General features: G+C 45.0%; 1 protein-coding gene across 2 annotated transcripts in view; it reads left to right on the top strand.

The window, feature by feature from the left end:
• The window catches only part of Fbxl20 (F-box and leucine rich repeat protein 20), a 67330-nt gene extending 45594 nt beyond the window's left edge, over positions 1–21736 (top strand). For both annotated transcript variants that reach the window (XM_057773642.1, XM_057773643.1), the window contains exons 7-15: positions 2568–2663; positions 5705–5831; positions 7207–7281; positions 8333–8463; positions 10263–10323; positions 11727–11771; positions 12964–13020; positions 14202–14414; positions 15435–21736. In XM_057773642.1, coding sequence (XP_057629625.1) covers positions 2568–2663; positions 5705–5831; positions 7207–7281; positions 8333–8463; positions 10263–10323; positions 11727–11771; positions 12964–13020; positions 14202–14414; positions 15435–15542 — 913 coding nt within the window. In that variant the 3' untranslated portion in view covers positions 15543–21736. The remainder of the gene's footprint in view (positions 1–2567; positions 2664–5704; positions 5832–7206; positions 7282–8332; positions 8464–10262; positions 10324–11726; positions 11772–12963; positions 13021–14201; positions 14415–15434) is intronic.
• Positions 21737–25848: the final 4112 nt, after the last annotated feature.

The following is a 25848-nucleotide window of genomic DNA, read 5'->3' as shown; positions in this document are numbered from 1 at the left end:
AAGGGTCATTTTCTTTTAACAGAATAAGCATAAAAATATAAAACCAAGCCAGGCATGGTGGCTTTAATTCCAACACTTGGGAGGCAGACAGACAGATCTCTTGAGTTCGAGGACAGCCTGGTCTATAGAGTGAGTTCCTAGGCAGCCAGGGCTATGTAGAGAAATCCTGTTTCTTTTTTTTTAAACCACCAACAACAAAACCGTGCAACCATTCTTAATTTGTGAATAGTCTTAGGAGACTTTAAGTAGGCATCAATGCAAAATAACAGAAACTGAAAGAAATACTATTTTAAGTCATTAATTTTAGGGAATTTTCCCAGTTTATGCATGGCTAACAAGGGAGTGCACACTGGCACCCAGGGTTGAGGGCCTCAGTGTAATCCCCAGTACAAACGTGCTATTGCGTTAACTCTCTGTAGCCCAGTCTAGCCCAAAACCCTTTGTCTGGGATGATGGGTGTGGACGATGTGGGGGTGTTCGGCTCCTAGCACCACATCCAGCTCCAGGAGATCTGGTGCCTCATACACATGCACATGTAATTCTGGGTTGGTCGTGTACACCTGAAACCATAGCACTTGGAGAGCCAAAGGTAAGAGGGGTCAGGAGAGCAAGGCCAGCTAGCCTCAACTATGTAAGATGCTAAAGTTATTTTGCCATGCGTGGTGATTCATGTCAATGCAGATAAGGCAGGTGAATATCTAGACTCAAGGCCCACCTGGTCTTCATAGTAAGTTCCAAGATAGCCAGGGCTACACAGAGAACATAGAGAAATGGATTTTTTGTTTGTTTGTTTTGATAAAGGGTTTCTCTGTGTCGCTTTTGGAGCCTGTCCTGGAACTCACTCTGTAGGCCAGGCTGGCTTCGAACTCACAGACATTCACCTGCCTCTGCCTCCCAAGTGCTGTAATTAAAGGCGTGAAGGCGTGCGCCACCACTGTCTGCAGGGTGTGGTGGTGCACTCAGGAGACTGAGGCCAGCCTGTTCTACAGAGCAAGTTCCAGGACAGCTAAGGATACACAGAGAAACACTCAAAAAACAAAACAAACAATAATAATCCTCTGGTTAAAAGATCAGTATTCAAAAACATCTGTTTCTGTATATTAGTGACACAAAGAAAAAATGAAATTTAAGAAAAAAATTTCAAGTCAGGAAGTGTAAAACACATAGGAGGTTGGAGACGAGATCAGGAAATGAAGACAATCCTTGGTGGCATAGTGAGTTTGAAGCCAACCTGTGCTACATGAGACCCTGATGTCTCAAGCAAAAAAAAACAGATTTTGAGAGATTCCTCAGTACTGACTCTTGAGTTCAGTTCCAGAACCCACATTAAAAAGCTAGCTGTGGGGGGCTGGAGAGATAGCTCAGAGGTTAAGAGCACTGGCTGCTCTTCCAGAGGTCCTGAGTTCAATTCCCAGCAACCACATGGTGGCTCACAACCATCTGTAATGAGATCTGGCGCCCTCTTCTGGCGTGCGGGCATACATCGAGGCAGAATGTTGTATACATAATAAATAAATAAATCTTTAAAAAAAAAAAAAAAAGCTAGCTGTGAGGGCTGGAGAGATGGCTCAGTGGTTAAGAGCATTGCCTGCTCTTCCAAAGGTCTTGAGTTCAATTCCCGGCAACCACATGGTGGCTCACAACCATCTGTAATGAGGTCTGGTGCCCTCTTCTGGCCTGCAGACATATACACAGACAGAATATTGTATGCATAATAAATAAATAAATATTTTTAAAAAGCTAGCTGTGATCCCAGCACTCGGAAAGCAGAGGCAGGTAGATCTCTGTGAGTTCGAGGCCAGCCTGGTCTACAAGAGCTAGTTCCATTACATGCACCAAAAGCTACAGAGAAACCCTGTCTCAAAAATCAAAAAAAGGGGGGAAAAAAGGCTAGCTATGGTGGCGCACACTTGTAAAGAGACACACAGATCCCTGGTCTTGTGGCCAGCTTAATCTTCTGGGTGAGCTCTTGGCCAGTGAGAAGTTTTGTGCCAAGAAACGAGGCTGAAGAAGAGCACACAAGGTCCTGTGGCCACATCTGTACATGGGCACACACAGAGGCAAACTTCACGAAGATTTAGCTTAATAACTTCAAAAGGAATCAGTATTTACAAATAAATGCAGTGAAGGGTGTACCAGTCCTGTACACTGAAAACTACCAGACTTAACTAAGAGAAAGCAAAGACAACTTAAAATGGAGGATCAGTTCAGACTCAAGTTTGGAATACACATCAGCAAGATGGAGTTCCATGCAGTTCCCAAAGCAGGCTTTGTTGTTGTTGTTGTTGTTATAGTTCTGATACACAGATGCATATTTGCTGACAAGTGGTGTGATACAGCAGAATTGAGGTTTATTATTTTTGTGTGACTGTTAGTGCAACCGCACAATTACAACAGCACAGGAATGAGGTCAGAGGACAACTTTTGGGAGGGTCTTCCACTGTGGGACCTTGGGACTGAACCCCAATCATTCAGGTTGCGTGGCAAGTGCTTTTACCCACTGGGCCGTCTTGGTACCCAGGTTGCTTTATTTTTAATGTGTATTCATTATTTTTTTCTGTTTGCAGTACCTGTACTAGCCTTAGCAAGTTCTGCTCCAAACTCAGACACCTCGACTTGGCTTCCTGTACATCAATAACAAACATGTCTCTCAAAGCTCTGAGGTAAACTTCCTGTAACACTATGCCTATTAATACATACTTTGAAAAAACAACTGATAATACAGTTAGAATTGAAGACAGCGTTGTTTTATGAATGTGTACTGTAGTCCCCAGGAGACCTTTTCTCTTGCCCCTGCTCACGTTAAATCACCGGTACATTAATATGAAGTCCAGAGGTAACTAGGGATTTTGAACAGAGCATTATGGGTTATCCATTAGTAAGCAGACACTCATAGAGGAAATGCCGTATGTTTTTACAGCTTAGTGGTTAGAATGGAGTCGGGAGCCAGGTTGTCTTGACAGCTGTGGCTGAACGTGGCCTGAAGAGCTTTTCCTTGTAATCTTGTAGCATTGTTACGAGAATTACATGAGATACTGTCAGCCTGCACTATAGAAAGTCGTGCCTGTATTCAACAGGGTGGGCTTGAAGACTTTCATGTGCTTCAACCTGACACAGATAAAGTACTTTCAAAGCTGCCTTGCCGGCTGGAGAAATAGCTCAGCAATTAAGAGCACTGGCTGCTTTTCTAGAGGTCCTGAGTTCAATTCCTATCAACCACATGGTGGCTCACAGCCATCCATTATGGGATCTGATGCCATCTTCTGGCCTACAGACAGAACACTCAGACAAGAGAAGAAAGAGGGAATTAGGGAGGGAGGAAAGGAAGGAAGGAAGGAAGGAAGGAAGGAAGGAAGGAAGGAAGGAAGGAAGGCCCGCCTGCCGTGATCAGTGCTCATTGTTTGAGTGTTCTCATATTGTCTGAGTGCTGTAAAGGTGGAGGTTGTTCGCACCAGTAATCCCAGCACAGGGAAGGCTAGGGCAGGAGGATCCTTAGTTGAAGGCCACTCTGGACTTCACAGTAAGACTGAGTCTAGAAAACAGACTGTTTATGGAAGGTTTGCAGAAGGTTCACAGTTGAACCTAGGGTTTACACAGGCAAAGCAAGTGCTGTCACCAAGTTCAGTGCCCAGCCTCTCTTTTCCTTCAGACAGGTCCTCGCCAGGTCTCCCTGGAACTCAGAGATAAACTTGCCTGTGTGTCCAGAAGTGTCTGGGGTTCTTTGGTTTGGTTTTGTCTTTTAATTTTTAGACAGTGTCTCTCTATGTAGACCAGGCTGGCCTTGGATTTATGATCCTCCTGCCTCAGCCTCTCAAGTAGCTGTGATTATAGAGACCTACCAGACCTGACTTAGAAAAAAAAATTAAACTAGCATGTCATATATTCTAAGCTAGCCTTGAACTTGCCTTCAGTTCTCAAATAAAATGTATTTTAAAAGAGTGGAATACTCATTCCCTTTGGAAATCTACTTTTTAATTAGACTTTCCTTAATAATTAGGGTTCTTTGTGTTGCTTCTGCTTACACACATTGAAAGTAAAGCTGGGCCAGGGCTATGGTGGCACACACCTTTAATCCTAGCACTTGGGATGCAAAGGCAGGCAGATCTGTGAGTTCAAGGCCAGCCTGGTCTACAGAATGAGTTCCAGGACAGCCAGAACTCTGGTGTAGAAAAGGCAACAACAACAAAATTAAAGTGCTAGCCACACTATATTATTATGGTGCTGCATACCTGCAGTCGCAGCACTAAGGAGGCTGAGGCCCGAGACGTACTGCACATTCAAGCTCAGTCGAGGCTACATAGTATTAAGCCAGCCAAGGCTACATAGCAAGACCCTATCTCAGAACGAGAGAAAGAATTAGAGAGTGTAAGTGACATAAAACATGGCTCCTTTTGGAACTTCCTCATGAATACAATGAATCTAAAGCTGATTGGCATGTAGGGCCATAAATATGGTGACCCTTGACATTTATAAGGTACTTTCCTACAAATGACCTCATTTATTTATCTTATGCAATAGATAGGACAAGCATGTGTAGATTTTTTTAAGAAATCGAAAAGGTTCTGGGTACTACTGAAGTTGCCATGAAATGTCTAAGATGCTGTGCCCATCAGTTTCACAGAGCCTGTGGGTGGAAAGAAACTTGTAAGCATACATTGTATTACCGTGCTAGCGGGTGATAGGCATGAGGGTCTCAGTCTGGGCAAACTGGGGACAGGATGTGGCTAATCAGACAAACTTCTTTTTTTTAAAAAAAAAAAAATTATTTACTATGTATACAATATTCTGTCTACGTGTATTCCTGCAGGCCAGAAGAGGGCACCAGACCTTACTTATTACAGATGGTTGTGAGCCACCATGTGGTTGCTGGGAATTGAACTCAAGACCTTTGGAAGAGCAGGCAATGCTCTTAACCGCTGAGCCATCTCTCCAGCCCCCTCAGACAAACTTCTTAAAGTGACTTGCCTGGAATCAGACGATTTATGTTGAGGATGAGCTTAAACCTAGATCTCCTGGCTTTATTTTAGGACTTTTCTATAAGCAGGAATAGGAATAATAAGGAACTTAGAACCATTCAAGCAGTGTTTGCAGCGATAGATTTAAAATCCTTCAGTATTTCATGTGGAGTACACTTAGAGATTCAGAGGAGAAGCTAGTGTATTCTGGAGAAAGGTTGAACATGATCTAGCTTTACTTCGGCCTGTGGAAATAGTACTCTATAGAAATGTCCCAGATAAGGAAATATATAGAGCCTTTCTGATTTTTTTTTTTTTTAATAAAAGTTTAGGCCGGGCGGTGGTGGCGCATGCCTTTAATCCCAGCACTCGGGAGGCAGAGGCAGGCGGATCTCTGTGAGTTTGAGGCCAGTCTGGTCTACAAGAGCTAGTTCCAGGACAAGAACCAAAAGCTACGGAGAAACCCTGTCTCAAAAAAAAAAAAAAAAAAAGTTTAGTAGGCCTTTGATACCAGTAAAATTCCTTGATGGAAAAATCTGAGCTTGACTGAACTGTCATTAGTTACTCTGTAAAGTTAAACTAGTCATTTAATTTCCATTTCCAATCTGTACCTGGAAAACAGTCTGTGCTTTGTGCTTGTTGGTGAACTACTGGGTTTCAAGTTCCCTGCCGAGTGACACCATCCCATGTGAACACTGCAATGGGAGTGGAGGTTGTGATACATTTGTCTTGTTTTGTTTTATCCTAAGTGAGGGGTGTCCACTGTTGGAGCAGTTGAACATTTCCTGGTGTGACCAAGTAACCAAGGATGGCATTCAAGCACTAGTGAGAGGCTGTGGGGGTCTCAAGGCCTTGTTCTTAAAAGGCTGCACACAGGTAATGCTCCGTGGATGGCTTGTGAAAGTGAGGGTCTGTGAGCTCTTTGGAGGTGACTGTGAAGACACACCTCAGAGCTGAAGAATGGGGAGAACTGATACCCGGCCAAAGCATAAATGGGGCAGAAGGGACAAGGTGGAGAGACACTCATGCAGAGCCGCTTGTCTGCACGAAAGAGAAAGTTTCTAGAGCTGCTTAGGCAGAAAGGGCGATCTTGGCGATTTATACTTGTAACCAGCAGGAACTGTCCACAGGGGTGCCAGGTACACAGCAGCTGCATCTTACCTCCTGCTGTGACGCCACAGGATAGCGCTTCTTTTCATTAAATTCTCAAACCCAGGCGTGCTGGTACATTCCTTAATCCTAGCATTTGAGAGGCTGAGACAGGAGGATTCTTGTGAGTTCAAAGCCAGCCTAGGCTACATCGTAAGACTCTGTTTCAAAAAAAAAAAGTGATATTAAAAACAAATAAGACTCCGTTTCTTGGGTAATGAAAAGAAGAGGAAATAAACTGGTCGGGTAGCGTTAGAAAGAAACGATCGGAGAGTAGTGGGGTTAGGTGTGCCTGGTGTTGCCGGGGATTGCTAACGATATACTGTGGGTTCCGTTAAAGATGCCCTCGATTTTACCATAATAGGAAGCATTCCTTTGTTTGAAGCAGAACTCTGGGTATACAATTGCCTTAAACAGCAGCGTGAGCTTCTGGTTATTTGTGGAATCCTGAAAAATATTGATTGGGATGCATCACTATGACCCAGCGCTGCTCAGTAGCAGATAGACTCTGGCAAGTCCTTTCTCAGCTCCTTTTCCCGAAAACTGTTAAAAAGACAGCACAGACTCTGTATGGGTTGTAATGTAAGCACGTGAAAATTGCTTTGCCTTTATAATATTTTCACAACTTATTATAAATATTTAATTTGTTAGAAATAAAACACATATCCAGACATGATGACTCAAGCTTGTAGTCCCAGCACTCAGGAGGCACACACAGGAATGGAGATCACAGCCAACCTGGTCTCTATAGGGAGTCCAGAATAGCCAGGACTACATATTTAGACTCTTTCACAAAAGAGAATGAATCCTATCCTTAATCTTTTTCTGGATTTGATAGTAATGATAAGAATTTGGTATGAAAAAAATGACTTCTAAAATCCTGGTAACTATTACTACTAGGAATGAGATGTGATCATTTTTTTTTTGTTTGTTTTTAGATTTTGGTTTTGGGGGTTTTTTGTTTGTTTGTTTGTTTTGTTTTTGGTGGTTCATTGTTCCTTTGCAACTTGGTAAGCTATATTGAGAATGTATTGATCACTGGGTATAGTCTTTTTCTACTTTGAAACAATGTCAGTAATCCCTTATTTTTTCATCTTTCCAGCTAGAAGATGAAGCTCTCAAGTACATAGGTGCACACTGCCCTGAGCTGGTGACTTTGAACTTGCAAACTTGCTTAGTAAGCATCCCTTCCCATAATGCTTCTGTATTAGTAATTTCTCCTAGTAACATTATTACGAAAGTTACGTCAAAAGCAGTATCTTACAGGCATGATAATAGCACACCTATAGTCCCTGCACTGAAACCCCAGCACTGAGCAGATCGGGGCAAGAGGATCATGGGTTGGAGGCCAGCATGGATTATGTAGCAAGGTCTAGACCAGACTAGACTGCATAGTAAACCATTTCAAAGACAAACAAGCATAATAAATCATACCTGTGATCCCAGCAGTTGAAAACCTGAAGCAGAATTGCCGTGATTTCAAAGCAAACCTGAGTTACAGTGAGATCCGCACAAATGTTTATATATCCTTCCCTTTTTTATATTTTTTTATTTCAACATAGTTTGATTACATAGCTCGGGATGATCTTGAGCTTATCCTCCTGCCTCCATCCTTCCAGTGTTAGGGTTACCTGTGTTTGCTCATAAACCAACTCTGACATTTTCAGCTATACTTGAAGTTTGAGCTCAGCCTGGTCTACAGAGTGAGTTCCAGGACAGCCAGGGCTGTTACCCAGAGAAACCATGTCTCAAAAAAGAAAAAAATACTGATGTCCTTAACTGTTTTCTAGGTTTTATAACTTTTTAATTACACCTTCACCATGACATTCCCCAAGCTGGTCTAACTCCTCCCCTTCAAACAGAGCCACAGGGGCTGGAGAGATGGCTCAGTGGTTAAGAGCATTGTCTGCTCTTCCAAAGGTCCTGAGTTCAATTCCTGGCAACCACGTGGTGGCTCACAACCATCTGTAATGAGGTCTGGTGCCCTCTTCTGGCCTGCAGACATACACACAGAATATTGTATGCATAATAAATAAATATTTTAAAAAAAAACACACACACAAACAGAGCCACAGAGTCAGCAGGAGCTAGAAGGAGACTGTTGCCTCTAGGTTTGGGGTGGTCTCTGGATGCTCAGGCTGCCTAGACTTCTAAGTGTTGCTGCTTCCACAGAAGTATTTTTTGTAAATAATGTATATTGATTTTTCTCACTTTTGTGTCTGTTTTAGCAAATCACAGATGAAGGTCTCATCACCATATGCAGAGGGTGTCATAAGTTGCAGTCCCTCTGTGCCTCTGGGTGCTCCAATATCACAGATGCCATCCTGAACGCTCTAGGTCAGAACTGCCCTCGTCTTAGGTAAACATTGTTCATTTAGCTCAAAAAAAATCAAGGGATGAAGAAGCTGCCTTTATCCATGTTTTTCCTTGGAATTTTGAAACTTTAAGGTCACTGCAAGGCCATTACCCTTCTAGCTGGCTATCTACTGGCTTTGTAAGTGAATTTTGAAACTTTAAGGTCACTGCAAGGCCACTACCCTTCTAGCTGGCTATCTACTGGCTTTGTAAGTGACATGAATCAAGAGTTGATCTTACTGATCATATAGGAAAAGTTAGTACTTTTCTTAAAATTCCTTTTTCTACTTTGGTTTTTCGAGACAGGGACTCTTCATGTAGTCCTGGCTATCCTAGAACTCATTCTGGAGACCAGGCAGGCCTCGAACTCAAGGAGATTGCTTTCTCCACTTTTGAAAGCCCCGTCCTGAGGCTATTATGTTGTTGTAATCCATGAAGAAAAAATTTTAAACTTAGTTCTGCAGGACACCCTCTTGTGTTGTGCTTATCCTCACTTATCTATTCGTTTTTATTGAGCTCTACATTTCTCTCCATTCCCTTCCCTTCCTCCACTCTTCCCCTCTACCCTCCTTTTTATTTATTTATTTATTTATTTTTATTCTCAGGCAGGGTCTCTCTAGTATATAGCTCTGGCTGTTATGTAAAGCAGGCTGGCCTCAAATTTGGAGATCTGCCTGCCTCTGCTTCCTGAGTGCCAGGATTAAAGGCGTGCACCACCATGCCTAACCATGTTTATCATCTTTTAGAACAGCTACATTATTCTGTAGGTCTTCTCTGCTTGAATATGAAAGTGTCTGGATGCTTACCCAGAGTGTTTCCGTTCAGATAAAGTTTCAAATCTAAAGACTTTTTTGATGATTGCCTAGTGGTGGCCTAACTGTGGATGCTGAAAGTACCTAGGTTATAGTGCCTTCAGTCTGAGAGTAGAGGTCTTCTCCATGGCTGAGAAATAACCAAACATCCAGAAGACAGTCTGTGTCAGCCTTCTCTGCTTAAAGCCGGGGCTCTTCAGCTCCACCTTCGTGTGTCTGTTCCATTGTGAGAATTTCCTGCACGGCTGTGGCCATGTTCACTTTGCAGCATTTGTTTTCTCTTACCTGATGATGATTTACTGAGTTCTGATTTACCTTTCGGCTTCAGTTATAAAGATTCTTAAGGGAATGTGACCTTTGGCACCATCACATAGCACAGCTGTTACCTGACTTTACACAGAAAAGAGCAACCTTTGATTTCCCAGCCCTGTGGGTATGAGGTCAGTGGTCAGCAGCTGGCTGAATAGGAGAGTGGCTGCCATCCTGGCTTTCTTCTGCATACCCAGGAGACAGGCAGCTTTGAACACAGGACTTCATACCTGGGACAGACCTGTCCTCTCGTCGAGTTTTTAAAGCTCTTGAAATCTGCAGAGACCTACATGAAAGCCAGACTAGTTTACGTCAGCAGCAGATGAACTGAAGCCAAGTATTTATCTCCATCTCCTTTTGTTTTCTAGGAGCAGGCTGCCCTCTGGGTAAGCAGTGTGCCATCAAGGAAGTTTTTAATGCAGTTGGTCGTTAACTACAAGCTTCATTTATATTCCTCTGTATTCTTTGATTACATCTCCCTGATAATGTGGTATTGACAGGACCATTTATGATAACCACATGAAAACAAACAGCAAGACCTGTGTACAGACTTGTTTAGTTATTAAAGTCACTGTGAATTATAAGCTGTCAATTCAGGAATTTCTTAAATTCTTGCTGTTTTAGTAAAACCAGGTTTCACGAACCAAGACCTAACTTTCTTTTCACGTTGTTCTTTGAATAGAATACTGGAAGTGGCCAGATGTTCCCAGTTAACAGATGTGGGCTTCACTACTCTGGCGAGGGTGAGTATTTCTCTAGGTTCTACCTTATGTCCATAGGTTTTCTTGGGCATTTTTATTTTTGAGGAAGCAGCAAAAAGAGTAGTATAGGTGTGAGACCAGGGTTGCGTTCTCTGCGGCTGTCTGAGCCTTCTTGTGCACGAGCTATCGACCTGATGTCCGCAGAAAAGGTGGTCAGCTCTGGAAGTGCAGACGTGCACTCTGGTAAGGCCTGAATTTTCGTGTTTTCATGAGGATGGTGAATTGACCCAAGCCGAGGCTTCTGGTATTTCATAAGACTTTGATTTGGTACGTGATTGAGCGAGAATAATGCTCAAGGGGATACAGGCCTGGTGAATATTACACCAGTCACTAGAGACTTTTGTGTATTTCCAGGTGATTTTAATACAGTGGTCTGTACAAATCACTACAGAAAACCATCGCCTTTGGTGGTGATTGTTTTGTTTGCGTGGTGAGACAGTGCTTTCCTGTGTAGCCTGCCTGTCCTGGCGCCCAGGTCTTCCTGGCTCAATAACATTTAAATTAGATTGACTTCTGTCAGTATTAAAGAACAAGGGGGATGTAATTTGCTTTTAGGCCAGTCCATGAAGTACTGAGGAGGTGAAAGCCAGCATACCTGGCTAAAAGAAGGAATAGAACTTCCTTTCTTCCCCCAAAAAACAATTTTTATTGAGTTATTTTTTAGTTATGAAATATCTCTTTGGCCAGGCAGTGGTGGCCCTCCCCTTTAATCCCAGCCAACACTCAGGAGACAGAGGCAGGCAGATCTTCGTGAGTTTGAGGCCAGCCTGGTCTACAGAATGAGATACGGGACAGTCAAGGCTGTTACACAGAGAGACTCTAGTGGAAACACACACACACACACACACACACACACGATCTCTGTATTAGCCTTGTATTAATTTTTAAAATGTTAAATAATTGAGACATTTTAGTGTAGTCAAAGCCTTCTTAAATTTATTATTTAATCAGGGATGACGATGGACATTTATAATCACGGTCCTTGGGGAACTGTGGCAGGTGGATCATGGATTTGAAGGTAGCCTGGGCCACAGAGCCAAACCCTATCTCAAAAAACAAAAAGATATAATAGAAAAACTGGGTAGTAGCCAGGCAGTGGTGGTGCATGCCTTTAATCCCAGCACTCGGGAGGCAGAGGCAGGTGGATCTCTGTGAGTTTGAGGCCAGTGGTCTACAAGAGCGAGTTCCAGGACAGCCAGGGCCATTTCATAGAGAAACCCTGTTTCAAAAAACCAAAAATTGAAAATGACACTAGGCTAACAGCAACTCTGAAATACCAAGACTTAAAGCGTGTGTTTAATACATACGGTCACTTAGCTGTTTTGACTTTTGTGGTTTGCAGTGTTTAAAATTTGCACTGAATTATCTGTCGTTGTCCTTTATAGAACTGCCACGAGCTTGAGAAGATGGACCTGGAAGAGTGTGTTCAGGTGAGAGGTTTGTTCTCAGGGACAGTGTGTCTGAATGTCTGAAGCTCTCCCTTATGGAGGACACTGACGTACTTGACAGTGTCACTGATTCTCCAGCCCACCAGGAAAGTCACTGACCAGGTGCTGCATCCCAGCTACCGTGGATTAGTGGATTAGTATCTCCCGTCCATTCAGCTCGTGTTTGTGCCTCAGCACCCCCTGCATCTTTACTGTGTGAGTCCCTCTGCCCTCACCAGTTCTCTCTCTGCTCTCGGCTGTGTGTAATAGAAATACAGGTTGGAGAGGAGTTTGCAAAGAGGCGACCTTAGGGTTTATTTCCAGTCCTAGCATCACTCTGAAACATTTTCCTTCTATCACAGTCGTAAGCCTCTCAGGTTCCAGAAGGGACTCCAATTGTCTTATGTGGTGGTTTGCCTTAAGGAGGTGCGGGGCCAGATACCTAAAAATTTAAGGGTGCTTTGGTATTGATTTTTAATGGATCATATACTCTGGCTTTTCCCTCTTCTGGTCCAAAGAAAGGACATCATTAAAGTCTGGTGAACAGGAGCTCTAAGAGGACAGATTTTGATTTAATTTAAAATACTCAGATGGCTAATTAAAATATCGCACAATTTGAAAGAAACTGAACAAAATTTTAAACAATGAACCCAGAAAAGGTTTTTAGAAGCCTGGCAATTGAGGCAAATCTTAGAGAAATTTTTTTTTTAAAGCGAGGAGTTGTCTGAGTTAGCAACCCCATAATAGTATCAATTACCTTTGAAGTTTGATGTCTATATTGTATATGTGTGCACATGCATGTGCACAGTGAGCCACAGAGGCCAGAAGAGGGTGTATTAGATTCCTGTGAGCTGACTGACTCAAGTGTTGCTGTCTAACCTCCCGTCAGTCCTTGGGATAGAGTCACACTCTTAACCAATGCGTCAGCCCTCTGTAGGCTCCTGACCACTGTATGTTAAAGACAATGTTTGAGAAGTAAATATCTGTAGTTCTTAAAGAATTTTGAATAAGGATGGAGATTAGAAAGCCTGGGTGTTTTTGCGTGTCATCTCTGTTTTCTACCGGCTCTTGTAGCTTGGAGCACAAAGCCGAAAGGTGTGTTGTTTAATGGCACCTGAACTACAGGTATGGTTGCTTAGAGCACAATTCATGAATTGCATTAAGCTGATAGGATTTTACCCATTTGTTTTTTCAGATCACAGACAGCACATTAATCCAGCTTTCTATACACTGTCCTCGGCTTCAAGTATTGGTGAGTTTTACTTTCACTGTTTTGTATTTTAAATTTATTTATTTATTCAAAAAATTAGATTTATTTACTTTATGTGTATGGATGTTTTGCCTTCACGCATGTTTATGAATCAAGTGGGTACTAGGAATTGAACTCAGGCCCTCTCTAACCTATTATTGTGTGCACATGTGTGCCATGATGCACATGTGCAGGTCAGAGAACAACCTTCTGCAGCTAATTCCCTTCTGCCACCTCTGCGTGGATCCCAGGGATCAACTCAGGTCACCAGACTTGGCAAGTTCTTTACCTTCTGAGCCCTCTCACCGTCCCCACCTTAGCGTGTTCTGTGTTACTGTATCTTACCAGTTACATTGCTAACCATGTGTGATGCTGTGTGCCTGTGCCTAGCACTCAGGAGGCTGAGGCAGGAGGAGAACCCAGAGTTTGAGGCCATCCTGGGTTATATAATAGTGTGCATTTGTAGTGCAAAAACCCAGGATTGAGCCATGTCTTCCAGGACAAGCTCCTCTGACTCTGTAGCAGGTGTTTTGGTTGATGTCTCTGTATCCAGAACAGAATACAAAACACTGTATATTTGGCGAGCCCTGTGTTCTCAGTTTCCCAGAACTAGAGTTGAAGGGAAACCAGTCAGATTACGTGTGATGCTAGTTCCTGATAGCTGTAAAGGTCATCCTTAGCTAGTTGTTAATCTGTGCCCTGAGTCAGATACTCAGTATTTAGTTCCGATTTCCTAAAACGTTGAATATGAAAAGCTTGAGCCCTGTCTTTCCTACAGGTATGAAGTGTTAATTTGGGGAGTGGACTTTTTTTTTTTTTTGGAGGCACCATGGTCTCACTGTGTAGTCCTGGCTGGCCTGGAATTTCCTGTGCAGACCAGGCTGACCTTGAACTCACAGAGATCCTCCTGCCTCTGCTGGCATTAAAGGGGGTGTACCTTTACCTGACTGTCTGATTTCGTGAGGTTGTTCGCAGTCACTCCATGAATTCACAGAATATGTTTAAAATTAGACTGGAAACAAAAGCCAGTCGTACATGCTGAAAGCAGAGCCATCAGCTCTGGTCTGCATTCCTGCTTCATCATGAGTGGCTCTAGGTGGCTTTGTAGTCACCAGAAGGGTCTGGGTTGGAACTGGACATAAGCCAGAAGATGCTTGGTTGCCATCTTTGCTCTCTGGTTACAGAGTCTCTCTCACTGTGAGCTGGTCACAGATGATGGAATCCGTCACCTGGGGAATGGGGCCTGCGCCCATGACCAGCTGGAGGTGATTGAGCTGGACAACTGCCCGCTAATCACCGATGCGTCCCTGGAACACTTGAAGAGTTGCCACAGCCTTGAGCGGATAGAGCTCTATGACTGCCAGCAGATCACACGGGCTGGGATCAAGAGACTCAGGGTAAAGCCGCGCTGCTCCTCGGCCCCTCCCCCATCTCCTTCTTGTCTCGCCTGTTCTTTTTTCAGATTTAGAGTCTCGTGATTTCTTTGTTTTGTTTAATTTTCTTGAATATTTAGTAGAGGAAGAAGAACTAACAACCTAAAAAGACCGCATGCCAGAATCTGGTCTTAAAGGAAAGGGAGTATCTGGCAAGGCTTGCATCCTGGTAGTCAGAGGACTGAGAGCGGAATCAAGTCTTTTAGGGGTAGAGAGCTTGCCTAACGTGTACAGGGAGAGGTGAACCTGGAGAAAGAGGGGGAGATAGATATGGAAGATTGGAACATCTCCACACTTGCTGCAAGATAAACACTGTAGTGACTGCAGCTCCTCTCTCAGAGAAAAGGCTCCTAGAATAGCGGGAACTCGCATCAACAGGGCGGGCAGTCACAGGCTAGCGGAGCAGTGTGTCCTGGTATCACGTAGCACAGACTGACTTTAATTGAATTCAATGTGTAGTAGAAGATGGCCTTGAACTCATAATTTTCCTGCCTCCTCTTACTTGCTAAGATTAGAGGTCTGTGCCTCCAAGCCTGGCTTAGAGCCTCCGCTGTGGCTGCCTGTGTGTGATGCCTGGATCTGACTATCGGGAGGCTCGCCATCTCTGGATCCCGTTTACTGAGCTGAGGGGTGTGTCTAGAGATGATGCTTAGTAAGGACCACACTGCCTTAAGCCTAGTAAGTATTCAGACATAGTAAAGACTAGGAAGACGTTTTAATTCAAAAAGTAATCATTTTAAACTTGTCTCGTTTCTTCCAGCTATGGGATTCTAACTATGAATCTCTCTGGGACAAGGTGAAAGCTTAGAATTGTTTTCATTCCCATCCGCCTCCACAGAGCAGATGGAGCCTGGGGCACCTCGCACCCTAAGTAGCGCTGAGCCAGTCCTGCTCTCCCGCCCTTCAGCCCCTTGGCTCCTCTGAGAAACAGCATTGCTCCTTCTGTCTAAGCACTTTCTGAGTGATGTTTCTGTCTTGTTTCAGACCCACTTGCCCAACATTAAAGTCCACGCCTACTTCGCACCTGTCACTCCACCCCCGTCAGTAGGGGGCAGCAGACAGCGCTTCTGCAGGTGCTGCATCATCCTATGACGGTGGAGGTGGTCAGCCTTGGTGAACTGAGTATTTAAGGACACTGCTAGACTTGCCGTGGAGTCTCTCCAGTGGAAGCAATCCCAGCATTCTGGGCAGGGTTCCAAAGCGAGGGCAGCGTCCAGATCCCCAGAGCCGCACATACACAGGCACATGCCCTCATCCCATACGCTGCAGTTCTGTGACCGTGGCCCCGAAGTTCATACTGGCTGTAACAAGTGGACTGGTAAAGCCTAACCATTCCCGTTGGACGTGCCCAGAAGAAATCTTAGGCCATGGTAGAGGGAGGGGACATTCCAGCAAAACCCAGTGTTACTGCTACTGTGGTTTCTTTTATTAAGGGGTTTCTGTGGGGATTTTGAATCAGTAACTGCAATCTTCCAGGGTGAAAGGTAGCATGGAAAAACAATAGATGATGTATCCAGGGACCAGAAAGAAAATTTCTTTGCATCCTAGAAATGGTAGCTATCCATTGGGAGATGCTTATGCAACTTCTGTGCTTCCTTGTTTCCATGCCAACATGCTGAGCATGCTCACAAAGAAGGCTCGTCCATTCATCTGATATTTTAGTATTTGGCCCAGAGGTTTCCTTAGCAGCTATATATTGAAATTGCTGGGGTCCACATGTGATCACTTTTACTTCCCTGCTCAGTTCGTCACTATCACCGTGCTCTGCTCACTGCTGCACCCTGGCTGTCCGTCCCCGGTCGTAGTCTGCTGCTCACACTCAGTTGTTACTCCTTTGCTGGTTGTTTACAGTTTGCATTTTGGATGATTAGTTGGGGTTACCAAACATTTTTAAAAGAAACATCAATAAATATTTTTTTAATCTAAATTTTACTATTAGGGGACCTGCCTGAATCTTTGCCAGTCTAGAAGAAAACTCTAACAAGAGCAGGAAAGTTAGGCTAAGAAAGAGTTGAACTGTTTTGATGAAAAGAAACTTGGCCTTTTGGTTTCTGTTGTGTCTTTGCACGGTGTGCTCAGTGCGCCCTGCACATTTCCCTCTCCCAAACCTGGTGAGCGTATTAAGAAGAGAGAAGTGCATTATTCGTGTGGAGTGAGGGGCGAACCCCCACTACCCAAGTGCAGCAGTGCTGGGGGGCGGGGGGCTGTGGTTAGTTTCTGGAGCCCCTCCCCCATTTAATCCCATGGGGGTACGAGAAGAGCCCTGTATCAGTCAGCTGCCTGTGTCAGTGTTGGCGGGATTGTACATAATGCTGGCACCTCAGAAGACCCAAGCGTAGCAGCTAACACTCTCTCTTGTTGCAGCCTTCCTCTGAGTATGGTATGAAGGCAGCCAGAGAACCTCGAGAAGGGAGTAAGAGGCTCGGGGTCTATACCGAGCCTGGGACCTGCCCCCCATCTCACCCCACCCCCCGAGCTGAGAAAGGGGTTTAGTATCTGGCTTATTAAGAAGAAGCCTCTTCACAGAAGCTCACACAAAACAAGAGAAATGAAATGAGTTTCTAAAGCATATTTCTAAACTCCAATGTTAGAGGCCTTGTGTGATGTTTAACAGGGTGTTGGGGGAAAGGCTTTTAGGAGGTAGATGTGCAAGCCAGTATGATCCCAGGATGTTCAAAGGACTGGTTTACTGCTATAGGTACTGGTTCTACCAGAATATATAAGGATAAAATCTGATTAATTTCTCCATTAATGTAGAAAACAATCAGATGAAAAGGTCCTAGAATTCTATACTACCAGATTTATTTATCGTATTAAACTTATTTAAAATCTTATTTTATTATGTTCTTTTGAAAACTAAATTACTTGTGTTTTTTTATTCCTTCTCCCCCTCATGGTCAAATTACCTTGCAAGAAATTTCTTTTTTCCCTCTGAGACCATTTGTTATGTTGCCAAGCTGTCTGGTATCGGCACCTGGGCTCCAGTTCCCTTCCACCTCAGCCAGCATCCTGAGTGGATGGCGCTGCAGGGGCACTTACATCTGTGTACACCCCACCCCCAGAGACCACGTCTTACTCTCTGGCCCCGGCTGACCTGGAATTTGTGATTGTCTTTCTGCCTCGGCCTCCCAAATGCTGAGATGATAGGTGTGAGCCACCATGTCAGATTCACTATAAAGTTAGACTCGGTGCGCACACATAGACATACACACGCGCCCAAGTGTATTTAGGGTTGGATCCCTGGGGTCTCATGCAAAACCAAAAGAAACTGAGGGAACGTCAGCTCCAAACTATATCGTTTGATATTTTCCCCCCTAAGTGCCTAACAAGTTGATATTAAACCCTGCATACTAATGGTTTCGTAGACAGACATTTGAATTGCCCAAATCTTAGCCACTCGGGTACTTCTTTTTTCCCATCAAAGTTTGAAAGAGTCTGTTACCCACCAGTATGTCAAAGGTCTGGAAAATGCTGTTTTTCTTAGAGTGTGTTGCCACATGCAAGTTCATTGGATTTGTCTTGGTGATCTCTGCTGTTAAGACAAATCCCAACCTTTCTGGACAAAGAACACAAGTCAAAGGGGGAGGTCTGTGGGTGTCCAGCCCTGGCTGCATACGGTCAGGCAGGAGACATGTTCCTTTCTCAAGTCACATCAGGCCCATCATGCTTGGAGGAAAGTAGATTGTTTTTTCAAGTGTTGACTTGAATCCTACACCAGCTTGTTACACTAAGACTCGTGGTAAGTTTCAAGCAGGTGGAAAGCCCTGACATCTGAATATAAACGCTTCCTGTCTGTACGCGCAGAACACTTCTAAGAATTCAGTAGGGTTCTGGCTTGGTTGATTGGGTTTGGGGTTGTTTTCGGGGTCATGGCTGGAAGCAAGGGCCCTTGCCCACAGTGAGTATGTTCTCTCACTGAGCTGTAGTCCCAGCCCTGGAAAAGCTTACCACGAAAATGCCCCCCCTGGGAAAGCCTGCCGGAGGCCGCCAGGCTGACTCGGGAGGGAGATGATCTTAGCGTTGCCAGCGATGGCGCTGCACACACTGCTCGGCAGCCCTACTGAGGTAGTTAGCCGTTTCTTCCAGCACCCGCCCTGGCCCTCTGTTAAAACCTCTTTCTTGTGGGGTATGTCTGGTCTGGCTAATCTTGGGATCCCTCTTCCTGGTCTGAGCAAGCTATCAAGGACAGCTGTGAATCCTGAGCCGCCAAGTGGAAGTGGCTCAGGCCATTTCTTACTTGATGGCTCTTGGTGTTTGGTTTTTGACTTTGAATTAAATTTGAGGTCAAACTGATGATTCTAAAAGACTAAAGGGACGTAACTTCTGTCTTCCCCAGTATTTGGTATATGAAAGCACACTACGAGGTTGATTTAGCACATGTAAGTCAAGAACGACGTTTTAAGCACCTCTAAGGGAAACTTGTTTTGGGGGCATTCTATGCTGTTTGGAATGTTTGTTGTAACTTACTCATCATGAATGAGTGCTGTGGGTGCTAAGGTCCGGTCTGGACTGTTTGGAGCTGTGAAGCCCTGATGTCCATTTGATTTTGCTCAGTTATCTTGTAAAATGTGCTTGGAACATTCCTTGACCTGACATGGCTAGGAAGTGTGAGAGCTGTCACTGGAAAGAGGAGAGTGACTTCCTGTCTGTCATGTGGGCAACCTTGTCGGTGGCAGCTTTGAAACCAGAAACATGATTGCTCGTGGGCTAAGATAGCTCAGCAGGTACATGTGTTTGCTGGACACGCCTGACCCCAGAGCTGTGACAGTGAAGGGGAGGCTGGCTGCTGGGATACAGGGTTTCTCTTTGTAGCTGTCCTGAGACTTGCTCTGTAGATCAGACTGACCTCGAGCTCACAGATATCCACCTGCCTCTTCCTCCAGAGTGCTGGGACGAAAGGCGTGTGCGCCACCACTGCCTGGCAATAAATAAAATTCTCAAAAAACAAAACACAAGGCTCTGCAAGTCAGGCAGCTCATCTGGTTGGCATCAGTGAGAGGGCAGACGAGGAAAGAACCCTGTTGGACCTTTTCTGCCTTGTACAGATGGGTTTCCGTCCCGGGAGTCCTGCTGACAGGCCAGGGATGAGCCCAGCCTTGTCTGAGAAGAGCTAGATGTTTGGTTGGAGGTCTTAAAGCAGAAACCCTTAAATGACCTGAGGACAAAAACTTCTAAATCAAGGATGAGGGGGAGTAAATCTCACTTCCTCACCTTTATTTTTATCTTAAATTTGCATTGGAAGATGCAGAAAACTGAGTATCAATAGGGTGTGATTAGCCCTGCTGGTTTGAGAATAAAATTTGGCTGTAAGTGCTGTATCCACGTGTCCTGACTACATCTTCCTTCATTCTCCAGCAGAGAATAGATGTTGTTTCAGCACCAGCTGCTTCAACCCTACCTTCTTGTTCTCACCTGCCAGGAACTACCACAAGAGGCAGGCGAGCTTTTTATATGAAGGGCTTCTGCAGCCTCCCACTCAAGCCAAGAGGACCCGTGTTGCCCGTTTGAGTTTCTGCATCTCTGGAGGCTGTGATCTGCCCAGGGCATTTAGGAAAGTCAGTATTAGCCTCTCACTTGAGTCTGAGCAAATCTTGGGAATTCAAGAAAGTTGCATGTAATGTTCAGGAGGATAAAGCTTTTGTTACGCAGCTCACGTGTGGAATGCTGGAGAGCATCCTTTTGCCATCCTCCATCTGCCCCGTGAGCGTTTGGTCTAAGAGTTGAAACTAGGAGTTTGTGGATGAGTGTCAGCCCTTCTCAGCCGGCGTGGCACATGGAACAGAAACCTAGTGGGTGACCTTCTGTGTTGTGTGTGTGGTTTTTTTTTCTTGAAGAGTTGGCATGCAGAAATGGCAGGCAGGGCTCACGGGAGAGGATTAGTCTAGAGCTGGGATGCGCTGCCTCAGGAAGAGCATCTGTCGTGAGCTCTAGGACCGCTGCTTCTGGCCTGACACGTTCACTGTGTGTTGTCTTCAGCTCATCAGTCTTTGCCCCTTGGTGGCAAGAAGGGCTTTCCTGCTGCTCTGGGTGTGAGTGTGGGACAGTGAATACAGTCTTCATCCCAGGAAGAGATCAGGGGACAGGAGTGTCTCCTGTCCAACCCCCAGAACCAGATCTAAGATCTCCGCTCCACTAACTACCTGTGTTAGCTCGGATCTGCCCTGAGTCGCTGCTTTTGTGTTTTCTCCCTTAGCCTAACATTTCTCAGCTCCTGAAACATCCATCCACTCAATTTCGTGTCACTAAAGAATGAGGACCTCCAAAGTCTTAGAAAAATCTACTTGAAAATGACTGGTCTGTGGTTAGCTTACTGCTCTCCTGAGAGACACATGACCCCCAGTACCAGACCTGTGCTGTGCTCTCTGGGTTTCCATAGAAGGCGCGTCTACTGTACACAGGATCATTTCTTACCTAGTTTTGAAGACTGTTAATCTCTAACGAATACAGGAAGGGGTGAGCCCCTGATATCTTTGACCTCCCCCCCCCAATCCCTTGCCACACCCCTACATGATGCACTTACTCCTAGATCCTATTGGCCTGTGTTCTGTAAGCTTTAGGCCAGCTCTTCCTCCCTGCGATGTGACCCCCAAGAATCAGTGATCGCCACTTGAAAGGGTGTCTGGAAGAGGCTACAACTTGCCTTTCTCCTCAGTTCCTGTTTTATCCACTCTGGCTGCCTCCTGTTTCCTCCCAGGCATTATTTCCAGTTACTATTTCCTGATGGTTCTGCTCACCTTACCTCCCTTCCAGTGAGCCTGAGGGCACAGACCTGAGTGCTGGCCTGTGCAGAGCTCAGAGCACTGTGAGGACCACCCCTTCCTGTCTGACTGCTCAGGGCCAGAACTGATGAGTACCTGGTGCTGTCTGAGGAGCTCTTCACTCCTGCACCCCTTCTTCCGCCGACTCCCTGCGCCCCAGCTGCCGGGCCTGACCTGGACATTGTAAGGGAGCCGCTGCTTGCTTGTTTCTCACCAGGCCTGCGCCAACACTCAGCCACTCCCCAGGCCCCGCACAGTTCCCCAGTGGGGACTTACCAGGTTCCATTAGCTAAGTGACTATGTACAATACTTCCAGCACCCAAGGATGTGGGGGTGGGGAAGATTGTTTTAAATAAATAAAATCTAAGGAGGCAGTAGACGGTTCTTTTTGCTTTAAAAATCTTTGGACTAAAGAAATGTTTTTATATATATATATAAATATAAAAAGTAAATTGTTATGTAACTATTATTGTTTCCTGTATGTTCTAATTTTGTTTTATGATGTAATTAAAGGAAATAAGCTGTGAAGACTTTTCATTTTCCTGTGGGAACAGCCTGACTCTGGACTGTGAATCCTAATGTGGCCCTGGAACTGCAGAGCTCTTGGGGCTGAATGAGGGAGCTTTTGGGGCGGCATCCTTGCTTTGTAAATATTCCTTACTGTCTTCGTTCACGCCATAGCTTTAGTCAATATTCTAATAACTTTATTTCCTGCCCCACCTCCACAAGACTTTAAGAAACTCAAAGAACATGGTATAAATAAGAGCTGCCTTAACTGGGTTCAGCTCAGCAGTCTGGAACACTGGCTGCCCTTGCAGAGGACCAGGGATCAGTTCATAGCACAGGTGTGGCAGCTTGAACTGCCTGGAACTCCAGGGGAGCTGATGCCCTCCACAGGCACCATGTGCATGTCTTGTTCTGCACGGTTGTGAGCCTGATATGGGTCCTCTGCAAAAGCAACAAGTGCTCCTAACCTCTGAACCAGACACAGTCTCTCCTTGACGGGCCTGGCACTTAATATGCAGACCAAACTGGCTTCAAACTCAAAAGATCTGACCAACTCGCCTCCTGAGCTTCAAGATTGAAGGCATATGCCACCATGCCTAGCCTTAATAAATCTCTAACTGGAACCTGAAGTCTCAGAATGTAAATCAGTGGCAGGACGCTTATGTGTGCCTGGGTTCCATCCCCAGCACTGCCCCTTGACCTGAACCCCTGATTCCTGGGCAGGACTTGCCTTTCCCTTGTCAAGGAAGGGGTGGGATCAGGTGGAGTGAGTGCAGAGAGATGCATGCAAGTGTAGAAGTCACAATGTCTAGGTTCAGATCTGTAGCCTCAACCACCTGTGCAGACTGCAGGCAGCTCCTGTCTCCACTAGCAATGTCTAATACAGATCTGGTAGCTAACGCTACTGTGTCGGGTGCTTTTGTTGGCCTCCCTTTAACAAATATTTCAGTATCCAGCCTTTGTTAAACGTCTTGGATACACAACGGTAAATATAGCAGGTTCTGTGTAAAGATGAGCGAGAGTCAGATCTGCTGGCTTGGCGCACTGATGCATCCCTCTGATGCAACACCTGAAAGATGGGGGCAGTGCAGACCCCAAGGTCACCCTGAGCTGTATAGTTAGACCCTGTCTTTAAAAAAACAAGTTTGGTTCCCAGCACCCACAACAAGTGACTCACAATTACCTGTAGCTTCGGCTACAACTGTCTTCAGCAGCCCAGATGCCCCCTCATGGCCTCTGCTGATAGTAGATATGTAATGTACAAACATACATGCAAGAACTCACACACAGAAGGCAAAAATTAAAAAAAAAAATGGGCTGGGGAGATCCCTCAGAGTTTAAGAGCACTGGCTGCTCTTCCAGAGGTCCTGAGTTCAACTCCCAGCACCCACATGGTAGCTCACAACCATAATGAGATCTGGTGCCCTCTTACGGCATATAGGTAGAACACTGTGTACATAATAAATCTTCCTTTTGAAAAAGGTTCCAGTGGAGGCAGGAGGATCAGGCCATCCTTGGCTATATGACAAATTTGAGGTGAGCCTGGGCTACATGACGCCCTCTTTCAGACCAAAATAGAAACAAAGGTCTGAGGAAGCACTTGCCTAATGTAGGAAAGGCGCTTGGGTCAATAAACAATGTTTTTTTTTTTTTTTTTTTTAAGTTATCAGCCGGGCATCATGGCCCATGCCCTTAACCCCAGCAAAGGCAGGGGCAGGTGGATCTCTTAATTCAAGATCAGCCAGGGCTACACAGAGAAACCTTGTCTGGGGGTTGGGGAAGAGAGTTATCTACAATACTATAAAAACCCTTGGGGGTGATAAAATCTTGAATCCCACTTGACATCCTCACCCCTTCTTCCTCCTCCCCCCACAGACTGTTAAAGACAGTATCCTGTCACGCATCCCAGGCAAGTCGCAATCCTTGTGACTCAGCCTGCTGACTGGTAGAATTACAGGTGTGTGACATCTATTCTTTATGCTGTATAAATCACAGATGAGGTCTGAATTAGTCATCTGTGGGCCTTAGAGTCCCTGTGAGGGATGCGTGCAGAGGTGGCTGCCTGGCTGTTAACCCTTACCTTTCTGAAGAAGACGCTGCCCGAGTCTTTAGATCAGCAAGATTCCCTTCCCCTCTGTCGGTCCAGTCAGTTTAAATTGTCTTTCAAGTCACTTGCTCTTGCCAGAGCTCATCAGGTTTAAGATTCAGCAAGAGAGTGAAAATGAGCAAAGAAAATGTCATGATGAAACCTATTATTCTGAGCCCTAAAAAATGTTTTGGAAGATAGCTGGTGAGATTTCTGAGGCGGTAAAGCTGCCTGCTGCCAGCCCTGCCAATCTTGATTTTTCATGGTGGAAGGAGAGAACCAACTCCTATGTACCTCCTCGTATGCATGTGTGCACCCAACCCACTAAATGTAATTTAAGATTTTAATTGAAAAACTGCACGAGGCTCAACGGTTAGGCATCTCCAAGGCTGTGCTCAAGTCTTCAGGATCACAAAGAGAAAGACACATTGGAAACTATACTAAATTAATGACCTCAATGTGGGGAAAGATTATTTAAGCCATTATTTAAGTCATTAAAAGCAGGTGCAGACTGTGTCTGTGGTTGCATGTGCAAAGTCCTTGTTTGCTCCTCAGCATTGCCTTCTAGTCTCAGCGCTGGAGAACAGCTATGTTTGTCCTTGAATCTCAAGAATGCAAGAGGTCTGAATGTTGAGTTTCAGAGGCTGTAGTCCTTAGTTTTTGCCCAAATCAACTGGGTAGAGGGGCGGGAATCCAGCCAGATGAATTTTTTTTTTTGAATTTTTATTTTATGTGCATTGGGTGTGCATGTACATCTGTGTGAGGGTGTCAGATCTTGGAATTACAGACAGTTGTGAGCTGCAATGTGGGTGCTGGTCCTAGAGGACTCGGGTCCTCTAGGGAAACAGCCAGCAATTCTCTTACCTGCTTAGCCACCTCTCCAGACCCAGTCAGATCGATTTACTTTGCCCTGGGCCACATCTCATTCCCTGAAGAGTGTAAAGAGTGTTTCTACTTAGAAATTCTAAAGCGGGGCTGGAGAGATGGCTCAGAGGTTAAGAGCACTGTCTGCTTTTCCAGAGGACCTGGATTCAATTCCCAGCAACCACATGGTAGCTCTCAACCATCTTTAATGAGATCTAGTGCCCTCTTCTGGTGGACAGGAATGCATGCAGGTAGAACATGTATACATAATGAATATATAAATAAAAAGAAGAAAGAAAATAAAACCAAACATTATGTCCTTTAAAAGTTGCCTTTTGGATTGGAGAGATTGCTCAGTGATTAAGAGCACTTGCTGTTCAGTTCCCAGCACCCACACGGTGGCCCACAACTGTCCGTAACTGACTCCATGGCATCTGACACCAGGTCTCCATTGGCACAGGCACGTATGTGAAGCACAGACATTTTAAAAATCATTTTATGTGTTTTTTTTTTTTTTTTTTTCGCTACATGGCTCTAGCTGTCCTGGAACTCACTATGTAGACCAGGCTGGCCTGGAATTCGGAGAGTCTCCTGCCTCTAGTAATTGGAATTAAAGGCAAACACCACCACACCCAGCTAAAAAGTTAATTTTCAATTCAAAACTTTTAAAAAATATTTATTATGTTTACAATATTCTGTCTGTGTATATGCCTGCAGGCCAGAAGAGGGCAGCAGACCCCATTACAGATGGTTGTGAGCCACCATGTGGTTGCTGGGAATTGAACTCAGGACCTTTGGTAGAGCAGGCAATGCTCTTGACCTCTGAGCCATCTCTCCAGCCCCAATTCAAAACTTTTTACAAGGAAGGAGTAAGTAAAATATTTTGTTGGTACAGCGTTGAGCAACCAACACTGCTCATGGCAAACGCTGTCTGTATTGCCAGGGGTTTCTTGCCTCCTCAGCTTGGACAGCTCAGGAGGAGTGGCAAGGGAGGCTGTGTCCAGCCTCCAGCACAGAAAACAAAGGGGATTAAAGCAGTACCTAAGGGTCAGCTTGACATTTTTACATGACTTCTGGGCACATAGAGCCAGGCTGGCAGCAATCCTGGGCTTAGGTCAGAATCCAGTACTAGTCATCTGAATTGGGCACTGAAAGTAGCACACCACCGTCCACGCTACCCGTC

The sequence above is a fragment of the Chionomys nivalis genome, chromosome 7, assembly GCF_950005125.1.
Source record: "Chionomys nivalis chromosome 7, mChiNiv1.1, whole genome shotgun sequence".
Lineage (NCBI taxonomy): Eukaryota > Metazoa > Chordata > Mammalia > Rodentia > Cricetidae > Chionomys > Chionomys nivalis.
This window is presented reverse-complemented; position numbering and strand designations above follow the sequence as displayed.